The 15,003-nt window shown below is 38.3% G+C and overlaps 1 protein-coding gene across 1 annotated transcript in view; it reads right to left on the reverse strand.

Moving 5' to 3' along the window:
* The window catches only part of TTN (titin), a 309,757-nt gene extending 294,754 nt beyond the window's left edge, over positions 1 to 15,003 (reverse strand). The window contains exons 1-11 of the mRNA XM_045032840.1: positions 14,907 to 15,003; positions 10,933 to 11,136; positions 9,717 to 10,004; positions 8,116 to 8,204; positions 7,777 to 8,021; positions 4,950 to 5,255; positions 4,577 to 4,724; positions 3,972 to 4,088; positions 2,189 to 2,326; positions 783 to 920; positions 191 to 328 (exon numbers count right to left, since the gene is read on the reverse strand). Coding sequence (XP_044888775.1) covers positions 191 to 328; positions 783 to 920; positions 2,189 to 2,326; positions 3,972 to 4,088; positions 4,577 to 4,724; positions 4,950 to 5,255; positions 7,777 to 8,021; positions 8,116 to 8,204; positions 9,717 to 10,004; positions 10,933 to 11,136; positions 14,907 to 14,997 — 1,902 coding nt within the window. The 5' untranslated portion in view covers positions 14,998 to 15,003. The remainder of the gene's footprint in view (positions 1 to 190; positions 329 to 782; positions 921 to 2,188; positions 2,327 to 3,971; positions 4,089 to 4,576; positions 4,725 to 4,949; positions 5,256 to 7,776; positions 8,022 to 8,115; positions 8,205 to 9,716; positions 10,005 to 10,932; positions 11,137 to 14,906) is intronic.

The following is a 15,003-nucleotide window of genomic DNA, read 5'->3' on the forward strand; positions in this document are numbered from 1 at the left end:
ATTACTGAGATTCATTACACTGAATCTGTTCCTTGTCAAATTACCCCAATCAAGCAGGCACATTAAAGGGAATGCAATTGAGTGGATTCTAGTGTACACAAGTAGCTCTTAACTATGGTGAAGCATAAGGAGGCTTGCAGAGAAAGTAAACTGGAACAGTGTATTTCACATCTGTAACAGCCGTATTCACCTGATCACGAATTAGATGCATTTGTTCTTGTTTGGTAGTAATTCCTTCTCTGGCTCTTGGTATTGTTACTGGTTCTTTGGATTTATCAGTGGCAATTACTGTCGGAACTACAGTAATTTTTTCAGCTTCCTTTTTTATCTGATTATTATGGTAGAAACAAAAAAGTTTCAATTACATATGGTCTCATAAAAAAAAAAACATTGGAATGGGGGAAAGGGTTAAGGTTTTAGATCCCTGTACACTGCAGCCCCCGAGTGACTCTGTATTAGCTAGATGTTGATGAGTATTGTTACATCCTAATGCCTATTTAAATAAAATATCGTATTTTAAAAAAGTTAAAATGCTCTTTAATGTAAAGAAATCAATGTCAGTCAAAAGAGAGTTATAGATATCTTATTAATGCCAACTATTAGGAGTGAAGGACAAAGTGGGAAGAACTAGATTCTAATTCATAGTTGACATAAGTTTCTAGCTGGAGTAAGTTTTAGAAAAAAAACTGGAAATATATAATTAGTATTTGTAGGGGAAGTATTAGTGTGCAAAGGGAGTATCACAGGAGAATGAATATCACATTTATAACAGTTCTATTTACCTTTTCATCAGTTACTCGTACTTGTTCTTGTTTGATAGCAACTTCATCTCTAGTTCTCGATACTCTGACTGGTGCTTTAGGTTTATCAGTGGTAATTACTACCTTAGGCACAGAAGGTTTCACAGCATCCTTTCTTATCTGGTTTTTATGACAAAAAAAAGTTTCAATTATATATACTCTCAAATAAAATTACATGGCTTTTCAGGAAAGTGGGACAAGTTGATGGAATATTATGTAGAAAAGGCAGTGGCACAGCTAGGAGCGTAAATTTGGGCGGGTCCCAACTTTCGGGTGGATGGGCAATGACAGACTGTGCTTGCTCAGCTTCTCCCCTGACACCATGACCTCTTCCTAGCCCTGGTGCCCCCAGACACAGGGCTTCCCCTGCTGAGCTGAGCACATGCATGGGGTGGCTCAGAAAATGGCAAGGTAGAGCTGCCAGAGCGTAGCTTTCTGAAGGGCAGTCACATAGCGGTGTGCTGGATTTCAGGTGTCTGAGTGATGGTCCGGGCTGCTGTGGCAGCACTACACCCCTGCTTAGATTTGGGCGGGCCTGGATGCTAAGTGGGTGGGCCAAGGCCCACCCAGGCCCACCCGGGGCTACACCTCGAAGACATGAGGAAAGGAAAGAAGATGAAATGCCACTTGTAGAGTGGAATGACTATTGTGTGTAAGCCAACTTCCATCCCATCTTACACACTTTGCAACCCAGTTAAATTCAGTAGAGTTACACTGTGTGAGAAAGAATCAGGGAAGAATTTGGCCCCCTACTGGGTACATTTAAGTGACCATCATTGTATCCTCCTGATATAAACTCCTTTTAGCAGCTGCATAGAAATGAGTATTACTATGACCTAACATTTACTCTCATTAGTCAGTGGGGCTACTCAGGTAAATAAGGGCTACTCAATGTGAGTAAGGGCTCCAAAATCATCGGGTATTAGCTGTGAGACTGATCAGACAGTTTGTGGTCAGGCAAAACTTCTACCAAACTTCACTGGCTCAAACCCTTTATGTAAGTGAATATTATTCTGTTCTGATGGCTAACTGAATAAAAACTCTTTAAAAGGTTCTCTTAAAATCCACCTTCATACAACAAGTACAGGTCACTAATAATCAAATGAGAATTATGAGCATGTTAGTAATGACAACCACAATACTTAAATAACTGATGTTAAGAGCTCCGTCTTGCAGTTCCTGACTAGTCAGAACTCCTAAGTCAGTGGGAGTTTTGCCTGGAACTGTAATACTGGCCTCTTTATGGAACAGTTACTTTATAAATGTTTCTACTGTTGGAGCCTTCAGCACATAAAAAAACAAAGGCAAAATACATAAGGAGCATTTGATAGAGATTGTTAATGAAAAAGGGTGTATCGGCAAGTTACATCTGTAACAGCTGTATTCACCTTTTCATGAGTGATGTGAATTTGCTCTCGTTTAGTAGAAATTTCTTCTCTAGCTCTTGATATTTTTTCTTGTTCTTTGGCTTTATCAGCAACAATTATTACCTTGGGTACAGGAGCTCTCTCTGGTTCCTTTCTTACCTGATTTTTACAGTAAAAAAGTTTCGATTACATATAATCTCAAATGCAAATTATATGACTTTTATATTACATTGGAGAAGAGGCTGGACTAGTGAAGGGAAAGGAGGTTAAATTTCACTGGAGGTCCTTGTAGAAGGAAGTGATTGTGAGTCAATCTGTTTGCACCCTGGAATAACTGTATACAAGTGAATATCATTGTTACATGATGCCAACTCTTAGGAAAACTCGAGTGTTTTATATAGATTTTAAAAATTGATTAGACTGGCAACGATAACTGAACTTCTTTTATGAAATGTACAGTGAGAAGGAAAATAAAATAAAATAAAATAAAACAACTTACTCTATACACTGCCATTTTCCTACTAAAAGGCAGTAAGTAAAAGAATTTGGGACAGGAAGAAACTTATCTGCATTACAATCAATGGGGAGAAAACCATGATTTTGAATGCATATTTTTTTGGTAAATTTCACTTTATCCAGGAGGTTTAGATGAAAATACAGAATACTCTCCTCCCTGTATAATGGTGGTTTTCTGATTTCCATCCCTCAGTACCGTAAAGGTAAATTACTTCTCCTCCTGCCCAGAGTATTTCTCACCTTGAACCTTGATATTTCACTCTAGATTCCATCGTCAGGACTAGACTCAACCTTAACTCAGATTTAGACCCACCCACCCTCACAACTAAATTCCTTTTTACCCTCTCAATTTGAAGCCTGACCTCAGCACTTGACTGATCCCACCTACTTTCTGGAGGCGTAGTCTGGTCTGGAGAAGCTGTAAAGGGTGGTGGACTTCAGAAATATACCATTTCTATGGGAGAGGGGCATAAGTTACTCTATCTTTGTATGAAACTCCCAGGGACTATCGAGAAATAGAATGAAGAAATACCAACAGGCCCTGATCCCGCAAACACTTGCACATTTGGTTAACTTTGCTCATTTGAATAACCCCACTGACTGTAATAGGGCTACTTTTGAGTAAAGTTAAGCATATGCATACTTGTTTGCAGAATCAGGGCTTAAATTAAAATAAATGTATCTGAAAATTAAAAACAAAACATATGCTGAAAGTCATCTGAAATTCAGTCACCAGTATTTTATTTCACATTGTTTTCAATGCAGAATGATTTTCTTCTTAATGTATCTTGTCTCCTATTTGCTAACAGGAGAATGCCACGTGTATGGAATAAACTCAGAAACAGCCACAGAAAAATGGAAAATCTAAGAAGTGTGTGGGCTTTTTTTTTTATTTTATTTTTTTAAACACACGTGTTTGGCATATTATCTAGCTATACAACAAATGGTAGAAAAACAATGGCATTTTTCCTGGAAGTCATTTTTTCAAAAATTTCTATTTGAATCATCTATCTATAATATTCATAGAGTACTAGACACAGTAGTATCTAAGTATCTTATATAAACAGTCAGTCATCAAGAGAGAATTATGAGAATGCTAGTACTGAAAACGCTGGTGAGCGAGTTATGTTAGTAATGAAAACTAAGGGAGAAGAGTTATATAGTGACACTTTGTATTGCTGAGCTTCTCAGTTCATAAGTTACAAAAAGAAAAGGAAAGAAAAATACATAGTTTGTCTGTAAAGTAGGGTTTAACTATGAATATTACATCTGTAACAACTGTATTCACCTTTTCATGAGTGATGTGTACTTCTTGTTTGGTAGCAATTCCTTCTCTAGTTCTTGATATTATTTCCTGTTCTTTGGATTTATCAGTAGTAACTACTACCATAGCTTCCTTTCTTATCTGATTTTTATAGAAGGGGAAAAAAACAACCTTAAAATACATCTCAACACATAGTATAGATCAGTTATCAAAATAAAATGATATAAATTAAGGGGAAAATGCTGGGGAATAGTTATTTTAAGATCAGCTGGAAAAAATCAAGTTAAATATTAGGAATTTTTTTTGTCAGTATAAGAACATTAGGTAATGGAATAAGCTGCCAAGGGACATTATGGGATCACTTTCACTGGAGTTATTAAAAACAAGACATGATACCCATTTATCAGGAATGGTGTAAGAATAATTAAGTCAATTCAGTCATGATGTGAGGTGATAGATGAGATGACCACTAGCAGTCCTTTACAGTCCAGATGCTTCTGCACCAATAATGCATGCTTACATGAAGCACTTAGTATCTTGTTAATTTTGCACTATGAAGTACATGCTTTGTTTGCATGTAGGATCAGGTGTAAGGAGGAAATTATATAAAAGCTGTGCTTTACTTTTACCTGCTCCTGAACAGGTTGAATGTGTACCGCAGTCATTGCTGTCCTTTTAGAAACCTGCTCTACAGGGCTTGGAACTGGTTCTCTCACTCTAGCCAGGTCAACTGCAGCAACTACAGTAGCAACAGCTGCTGTTTTATCAGTGTCCTGTAGGACCAAAATTAGTCACATCAGAAGATATTATTTTATAGGTTGCATACATAGAATAAGCATATGACAATTACATGCACAGAATATTGCTGTCAAAGGTCTATTTAAACATTTCCAGGGGAACTCCCTAAATAGCTGTGGTAAGCAAGTGTTTACATGCAGTCTCTCAAATTACATTTAGCAGTTCTCTCAGCATAGGCAATGTTCTTTCCAACTTTAAAGACTCTTTACCTCTTTAGCACCAGCAGCTATACCAGCAACAGAGACACCAGCAGCAGCACCACTAATGGTCATCTGGTCTTGGACACCATATCTCCCTTCCCATCTTTCTTCTGTCCTTATCTGGGTAGCGCTTGTAGTTACTCTAGTTTCCTGCATCCGTGCCTCAGCTGCAGAGGCATAACCTTCCAGCTTCCAAGGAGGAACAACCTCAGCAGCAGTGGCTACTGTTGCCTGTGCTTTACGGATCAGTGCTGGAGATTTCACAGGTCTAATAGGTGAAGTGGAAAGTCTTCCAGCAGGAGATACTGACCTAATGAATAAACATAACATTATTGGTATTAAATTTAGCATCATATAATAAAATAAAATAAAATAAAATAAAATAAAATAACCACATAAGTAACACAGAATTGATATTCATTTCCTGTTTAGGATACCATCAGTACCTGGACACAGAGCTAAATAAAAAAACCAACAAAAACCGAAACAAACCCAATGTCCCCTTTCATCTCCCTCTCCCCTCAGGTGGAAAATGTTTAAATTTGAATTTTTTTGACCAAACTTTACTTATAAACTCCAGGGCTACAAGAAACCAACCAACTAATAGTGATAGGCTGCATAGCAGTTGGGAACATTGGATTTATTTATTTAGAAAAGGAAAGCAAAACTTCCAGTTGATTTGTTACCTTCAAATTGTGTAAATTGTTAGATTGTGTGAGCTGCTTACCATTCCCCTATTCTCTTCCTTCCTTCCTTCCTATTGTTTGTTACACTCACTTGTTCTCTTGTTTGAAATTATGCTCCTCAAACAGTCTTCCTATGCGTTTGTACAGCTCCCAATACAGTGGGGCCCTGATCCTGACTGGGTCTTTTGGATGCTATCACAATGTAAATAATAAATAGGAGAGGAGATCTCATTGTTTTATTATTTATTTATGGAACGCCATCAATGTGCTTGACACTGCAAGAAGGAAAGGATACGAGGAGCTTTCCTGATCTTGTACGTTTGTCAGATCCTTAAATTATTGAAGGATTTTCAATGACTTAATTAGCTTTACAGTGAAGACATAAGAGAGGATACCACAATGTATTTCACTCAAGAATATGCATTTAATATAAAAGTACCAGAAAGTTCAGAGACTATATTTTTTACTCAGATAACGGGAGTTTTGAGAAAGGATATGGGGCATTATGGGGAATAGGATATGGGGCATTATGTACTAAATTAGGCCCCAATTCTGCAATGAGCCCCACTGAATTCAGTGAAGCATCATGTGGGGGCACAGAAGTCTGCCTTTGATCAGTGCACTTCAGGAGTGGGGCCTATCTTAATTGCAACATTTCCTTTTACCAATTACAGCAGCACTAATTGGTATCTGCTGTTACAGCGATAAACAGAGCTTTTAGAAAGACTGACACTTTAAAAATTAATTGTGAGTATTAATATGTAGTTATAAAGCACTTTCCAATTTGCTATAACATCACTACTAAATACTGTACATCTTTTCCCCAAGATGAGTTCCTGTATATCAAATTTCTAGCACCATGCAAATGTTTTAACACTGCACATTCTGAAACATTGCAGTATTAGTGGTGGTCTCCAGCATTATACTTTACATTTTTTATGTTTATTTTCACATCTAATTTAGATGTAAATGTTATTTTTGAGTTAATAATGTATTTCACGCGGGTCTACCTAGAGTATAAAAACAACAAGGAGTCCTTAAACAAGGCACCTTAAAGACTAACAGATTTATTTGGGCATAAGCTTTCATGGGTAAAAAACACATCGAAAGCCTATGCCCAAATAAATCTGTTAGTCTTTAAGGTGCCACCGGACTCCTTGTTGTTTTTGTGGATACAGACTATCACCGCTACCCCCTGATACTTGATACCTAGAGTATAACATTTTTAGTGCATTATGCCCTCTAGATGGCACTATTGTATTATCCTTGTATTTACACGGGTGCTCATGGATTAATTATACTTGTAAATTATTAGGTTAGTACCAATCCATTGCTACTTCTTGTATATACAGCAATAGCTGTTCTCACTGTGGTGAAATTCACCACAAAGCAGAGCTGGCACAAAGGTTTAAATGGGGCCTCATTCAGCTCAGAGACATTACACTTTTCTTGCCCAGTGCTTGGTGCAATGGGGAGCTGAGGCAGTGGAGCCAGTAGAGTCTAAGAACTCTTCATCAGCGTCTCAGTGCAAATGAATTGGGCTCTGCCACACCACAGCTGTGGACCCTGCACTTCAGATCACTCCTTTTCCCTCCTGAGGCCCTCTATACATATCAGAGCTAAACCCTCATTTCCCCGTAACCATGCTAATTTTTCTTGCCTCCACAACCTTAACTCTGGAATCATTTCCCACATGTCCATAATATACCTGTGTCCACAGATGTTCACAGTTATTTTTCTATTGATCCTTCCATTTTGCATGAAACTCACCAAATGCCTATGCTCTTTTCTTTTCCCATAAAGTAATTACCAAAGACCAGATTATGATTGAACTTACTTACCTACAGCTGGAGCAAAAAAAGTGTTACTCCAGCTTTGTGTGGTGGAACACAGTGCAGAATCTGTCCCTACACATTTTCTAAAGGATTTCCTAAACCTATCTCAGAGGATGGAGCATTTGCAGACACCTGCCAAAACCCTCCTCCTGAAGCTTTGACAACTGTACAAAACCAGCAGTCAGAACAAGCCCACATTCTTCCATTCTATGCTGTGCTTTCCGTTCGCATCATCACCATTTCATTTTCTCATTTTATTGGAGGGGATGACTGAAAATTCAATCTTTCCTTGATAGTTAACATGATTTACCTGACTGGTGATGGTGTTGGTGCTCTAACATGTCTTACAGGTGACAGTGATTGTCTAATGGGAGATGGTGATTGCTGTCGTGCCATTTGTACTTTTGCTGCACTTATTGGTGGAGTTGGTGATTTTGATGTAGGTTTAGGAGGCATTCTTGGAGGTGCCTTGTGTGGGAGCTGTTGTCCTGTGGCACTCTCTATGGACATTTCAACAGTTGTAAGTGATCTAGCATCAAAGTGGGCTTCTATTTTCTATAATGAAAGAAAGAACAATGGTGAGACACTGCAAAATGCCAAGAATCAATTTCTAAAGCTTTTAACACCATTAGCTTTGAAAAAAATGTACCTTTTCAATTCTGGCTTGTCTTGTTTGCGAAATCTGAGCAGTCGAAACAATTGTCTTTGTCTTTTTAGCGGGTACTACTTCTTCCTCGCCTATCGGAAGGTAAAACATGAATAGTCAGGAGAATTATATGTGGTAATAAACAAGAATAGCTTTTTAGAAGGAACTAAACATGCAATGCCAATTGTATATCAGCATGTGTAAACACCAGAGAAAGAATTAATCAGCCATCTGTTTTTCTTGCAGTATCTATAGGCAAATAATTGTGGAACCAGTTGAAATAAGATTAGCCTTTTTGTGTAACTATGTAATTAGGCCAAAAAAATTAGAAGCATATTAATTATACTTCAGAATCATTCCAGTCTCCCAAATACACACATAGTTAGTCTAAAAGTGTATTTTAACTGGTGAGTCAAGAAAGGTTGGCATTATGAGTATGATTGAAAGGGCTCCATTCAACCCGAAACTGCCTTCATAGCTACTGGGCTCATTCTCATCTGCACTCTCACCATGGAGTCTACTCTCTTTTCTGAGGTGGGTATTGCTTCCAAGAAATGGCTGCATAATGCCAATTACAACCTTATACAGATGACCAAACTTCTATTAACCCTTTCCTCATGATTAAAGTCTGTGACCTTACTTCAGCCATGTATGGCTTGCACACACTAGAAGGGCTCATATATTTTAGTCTGGTCAGGGCCCTAAGTATATAATGTTATTGTAGCAGCAATAGTAAAAGCCCTTGTGTCTTTATTAGGTGAATTTTAAACTTTAATGTTTGGGTAGTTTTCAGTTTAAAAATATACAGTAGATGAAGTCCAGACTCCTCTATATATGTGTATGTGAGGAATGAGCTGATCAAAAATGGCAATTCTGCTGTGCCCATTCTGGGCTGCTCCCATATTCTTGGAGTTCACACTCAGCAGATGCATTGTGAGACCAGAGGCCTGAAGTTATGAGCACTGATTTGCCAATATCAGCATGAACATTCTACCATTCATTTGCTATGTGTGTCTCACAAATTCCTCTAGTGAGAGGAAATTCTGATGGGGCACAGAAATGGGGCCACATAAATGTTGCTCTTGCAGTATTAGCATATACCCATTTTACCGCAAAAATCAAATTGTGCCTTAATCTGGTTTTGCAACAACAAATAATCATTTAGCAAATAAAAAACAGTACCGTTCCTACTAATGTCAATAAGAGTTTTGCTCACTTAAGAACTGCAGAATGTGGCCCAACAGCAGTAGATAAAAGACCTTGGTTTTAAAATCTAATTTTTAAAAATTCTGCAAGAGCAAAACAAAACAAGCTCTTACAGAACCCCACAAACCCTTCTGTGAGGCCTATATTGTACTTATATAATTCAAAGAAATCCAACTGAGGGAACTGTTTTATGTTGAAAATGTACTTTCTGTTACCAGCCTGGAGCCTTTTATGACATGTTTCAACTTGGAAAGAATTTTTACACCCAGGTTACAAACTCTTGAGAAATGGGTTATTAATGAAATTGCTGATCAACATTAATTGCAGCAGTGCCCTTTATACCACAACAAGAATGTACATGTTCTTATTTTCATGGCTTACAACCTCAACTCCATTACCTTGAACCAGCAATTCGGCTGTTGAAGTAGCTCGTCCCACGCTATTTGTGGCATTTACTGAATAGGTTCCGGAGTCTTCAGGATAAGCTTCTGCAATTATTAAACTGTATAGGTCTCCTTCTTGTGAAATTTGAAAATCGAGGGAGCTTTGAATTTCTGCTCCATCCCGATAGAACTTCACCACAGGTGTAGGGATTCCAGTCACTCTAACATCAAGTCGAACTTGCTTTCCTTGCCTTATTGTCATGCTCTGTAGACGTTGTGTAAAGTTTGGTGGTGCTGTTTCAGCTATAATTTGATTAGAAAAATTAAAGTTCACTCTGTAAAGAACGTCATAAGGCCTAAACATTTCCAATACTAGAAGCATTCACAGCCTTTAAATCCTTTACAAATACCCTTTATATATAAACTACAGTCTCCTTATTTATCTCCCAGTTGCTATTGATATAGAAGAGGGCCACCTTGTCTAACACTAAAATAAATTAAGGCCTCCTTCCTGCAAACACATATGCATGTCCTTAACTTTACTAACATGAGTAAAGCCCTGATCCAGCAAACACTTACACATGTACTTAACTTCATGTGAATATTTCCATTGCTGTCAATGGGATTACTCACATGAGCAAAGTTGAACATGTGCATAAGAGTTTGCAGAATCAGGGCCTATATTGGTACAAAAGGGCCAGATCCATTCTATATTCATGTGAGTACAGTCCCACAGAAATTAATAAGGGCCCTATCCTTCAAACCCTTATTCACAGGAATAATCTTTACTTACATGACTAATTCCATTAAAGTTGGTGGTGCTACTTGTGTGAGTAAAGATTACTCTTGAATAAAGGCTTGTAGTGTTAGGACAGGCATTTTGAATGACTATACTCGTAAGTGTTTGTACAGTCTGGTTCATAGTTTATACTGCTGAAGACTGTTGCAATAGTAATACTTGAAAATTCACCATGAAGTGATGAAGAATCCTATCTACATCTATAAGGAATCTACGCATATACTGAAGTTTTTTTGGGGAAAAAAATCTAGCTTGCTTTAGAGTAAGGAATTTGATTTGTTGTTACTATCTTGCATGGTGTTTCCATCTCATATTTTTGTGTTATTTTTATCCAAGTTTCGAATATAGACATAATTTTTATTTTAGCTCCCTCATCTCTGGTGACAAGGGGAAGTACCAATAGTTTGCTGTCCCTCCTTAACCATACTGTACCTGTGACAAGTAGCTCAACGGTACTAGTTGCTTGCCCAGATCTATTGGTGGCTTGTATGCTGTATCTTCCACTGTTGTCTGCTGTCACGGCGGGGATCACGAGTTTAGCGCGGCCATCGCTAAAGGAGATCTGCACGCCGGGCAGAGTTGCAGCGGAGATAACCTGGCCATCCCGAAACCAGCTCACCTCAGGAACTGGGGAACCTACAGAAAGCAGTAGATAAAGAAAGCAATTTCAGCATCACTATAGACCAGGAACCCCAAAATACCTCTGCTAATTACAAATATGTACGGCAGCTTTCAACCATCTGAGGGAATTGCTGCATGTGCACAGGTTTGCAATTACACCAGTAGCATAAAATCGCAACATTCAAGGCATTTCCCTGATGTCTTGACAATACATAGGGTTTTAGTGTAATTCACAGGCTGATAGATTAAGAAATTCCTCAGTGTCCTGCACCATTTGAAAGCCCTGTTAAAGGAGTTGGCGTTAGTCTCATTTAAGAATTATATGAAAGATTGAGAAATTCATACCTTTGATTTGTTCACTAGTATAAAAAAAAATAAAGTACAGGTTCCTTGAAATGAAATTATATAATCCAAGCCTTAGGCAACAAGAAGTAAATTGAAAATGCAGGCTGAATTACAGTATTCCCCCTAATAATGAATTTATTAAATAAGCTACCACTGAAAGTGACTGTAGCAAAAAGTAAAATCAAGAGTTATCTTTATATCTTTCTGGAGAGGATGATGGCAAAGCCTCATAGAAGTGAATGAATGAGGGATTCATATAAACTAGCAGAGAGCAGCCACACTGGGTCAGATATTTTACTGTTCAAATATATTATTCTTAGGGGCAAATCCCTCAGGCAAGACTCCCACTTTCAGTATAGACTCCATGTACAGTCATAATTGGCTTGCAGCTTCAAATGGTAACTTAAACATGACAGGCAATATCCTCTTCCAGCACTCAGATGGCCATGAGGAATCCTTGTGAAGGGAGAAGAATCCTACTACCCATGTCACACAGCAGGAGACAAGCAGCTCTGTGGGGGCTATTCCAGCTGAGAGGACTCTTTGTGGTCTCAGGAAACCCCTTTTCTAAGATGGAGGGACCCAAATATCAGTTAAGTGATGGATCTCTATCCTCACCCATGTCTCTCCATCCACTCCTCCACTTCCCCAAATCCCTTTTATGCACAGCCATGCAGAAATCCCCATAATGTTGGGTTCTGTGCACGGCAAGGTTGTGCAGTTATGCATGACCTCTTCCAATAATGCCCAATTGCAGAACTGGACCAGTTCCATTGGAAAAAGGCCCTTTATAGCCTCAGGAGGCGGCCCTGAGGCTGCACTAGTTGAGTTGCCCTACAGCTGCTACTACAGTCTCAAGAGTCTCTACCTTTGTATGTTCCAAAGGCTCACAGGCTGCAGAATTCTGCCCCCTAGCACTTGCAAAGAACCCCTCTAAAGAATCCAGTTATTTGAACTCTGTATGAGGCCAAGAATATGACTGTATGAGAATACGGGCTGTGAGGGAGAAAGTTTTTGTTAGGAGTCTGCAATCATTCTAGACTTGTTTTGAAAATTTGCAGATTTTGCTGTTTCTCATGGCCAAAAAAATAAACTGGAGTTATTTTGTTTTATATTTATATATAAAAATCAAATAATTCAAACATTATATATAAAAGTATGTGACCAGTCTGGGAAAGAGAGAGACTTTTCAAACCAAAAATAGAAACACTACATTTAGGTGCTTATAGTTTCATAGCTGTAGCTAAGCAAATACCAAGGATTAGGGGGTGGCTCAGTTTTCAAGGGACCAATTTGAGACACTTTGGGACTGAGGTTCACAAGCATAGAGCATACCAAGAGTGAAGCTTGTAAATGCAGGCTCATTGTTGCTCAGTATTTGGAAGGGAATAACCCAAATAAACTAACAGAAGTCCAAATTAACTCTATATTAATTAATGCAAAATCCAAACAATACTGTGGAAACAGACACACACACAAGCAATTCACAGTATGGTTCACATGTATAATTTCGTTTATTTACTCCAGTGTTATAGGCTGCATCCTGTAGTGTTTATTAAGCACACTTTTAGTGCTCTCAGATTAATTGTGCTCTTCCTTTTAATCTAGAATTATACATAATATTTGACTTATATGTAAAATGGCTTTATTCAAAGGTAAAGATAAGGATTTAATTTAATATTCACAATGATTGATAAAAGAGACCACAATCCAGGTGACAGAAATAAAGTTACACTGTCGGTGATTTAGAAGGTCAGATTCCAGGAAATAAAATGTTCACAATTTTTTGTACATTAGAAAAACGAAATACTGAATCACTGCCAGAACTGTCAGACCTGATGAGTGGCTTTGGGGAGGAAGGGATGTTCCAGTATCCCACAACATGAATAAGAGCTAAGAAAAGATTGGTTCACATAAGGTTTGGGCCTAAAATAAAAGAATGGTACATGCAGTTATAAAACTGATGTGTCTCTTATCAGTATTAAATTCAGTTTCACTCACAAATATTACAGGATATTATAAATGAAAAGAAAATAGCTGAAATCATTCATTCATCAAGAACTGGTTTTAATGGTACATTTATCTATTTTACTTTTATGGTTAACGGATTTATTACAAGGGTGATTTTCCTCAGCATATCTATACAACTTCATATGAAACCTACGTCAAACAAAAAGTCTGCTCTGTTATAGAAGGCTGGGATGGCTAACACTGGCGTAGTGGATCAAACCCTGAAAAGTGGGTTCAAAATAATCCACAGATGTAAACGGGCATATGGTGGTGTTCAAATGTCCCATATGATCCTATGTTAATCAAGGGATCCAAAATGTTGGTATAGGTCTGGGTGCAAAAGCATGATTGGCAGCCACACTTTGGAGTAAGTACATCTTAGACACCCATAGGGCAATGATTATCAGCCACAGCAAATGTCAAAGATGGCTATGGTGTTGGACAGACAACATAACTGCCAGGGGGTAATTGTACAACTGCAGATCTTGGATGCTTTGTTTTATAGTATGTGGTAGTCACAGTGCTAATACCAACACTCTAATACACTTCCTTAACCATGCCATTCTGTGTCACTTCTCCTTAGTACTGAGCATGTGTCAAAGCCACTCCTGGAACAAGGCATTGGCTGCTCTGGCACTTATTTTGATTGACTAATAGGGTTTGAGTGGGGCTTTGTACATTCTCTGTATTCATGCTGACTCAACATATGATAAAAATAGTGAATAAGATTTGATAAAATGGAACTTCATTTAAAAATGAAGGTGCTTCTTTAAGTTGCTCCATGATCTTAGTTATGTTTGGACAATCTTACACTACCTCTAAACAGACTTTCCTACCATTTTGAGTGGGCACACATGCCCAAATTCTGTGCTTATAACCCATATGACTCCACCAAAATCATAGAGCCAAGGGGGTTGAATGGGGCGTAAGTCAACAGAAAATGAGCCAGTGTGCCCAGCACAAAAAAATGGTCCCCTTTTGCTTTGGATCAGCAGTGAACCTTCTGCTGCTTGGCCCCTCATTCTGTCATGTCCCCATAGACTGTGCATACATCGCTAGATCTCTCACTAGCACACTTTTCACTTTTATCCCTATTTCTTCCTTTGCTTTGTTAAGTCTGCTCCTATTGAAGTCAGTGAGAATTTGGCCACAGACTTCAGTGGTAGCAGAACTGGGCCTTCATTTGATCCATCATAATTCTGCACAGTGTGCCTGCTGGACTCTGATAGCATTTTCTGAAGTAGGCTAATCCATTGAATTACTTGACCTTTTCAGGACAGTCAGATTTGGATATATTCATGTACCAACAATCTTTACTCCATCACATTACATGACTATTTAAAGCACCAGCAATTGTATGTTTCCCTTACATTTCCACAACATAAATAAGGACCAAGAAATGAAGGTAATGAGAAAGGAGTAAGTCTTACCACTAATATGAGCCTCAAAGGTTGCGGCACTACCCTCCAGTGCCACAACACTTTGTAACGGCTGCGTAAACGTTGGTGCTTTTGTCGTCATCTTTAT

The sequence above is a fragment of the Mauremys mutica genome, chromosome 10, assembly GCF_020497125.1.
Source record: "Mauremys mutica isolate MM-2020 ecotype Southern chromosome 10, ASM2049712v1, whole genome shotgun sequence".
In the NCBI taxonomy this organism is placed as follows: domain Eukaryota; kingdom Metazoa; phylum Chordata; order Testudines; family Geoemydidae; genus Mauremys; species Mauremys mutica.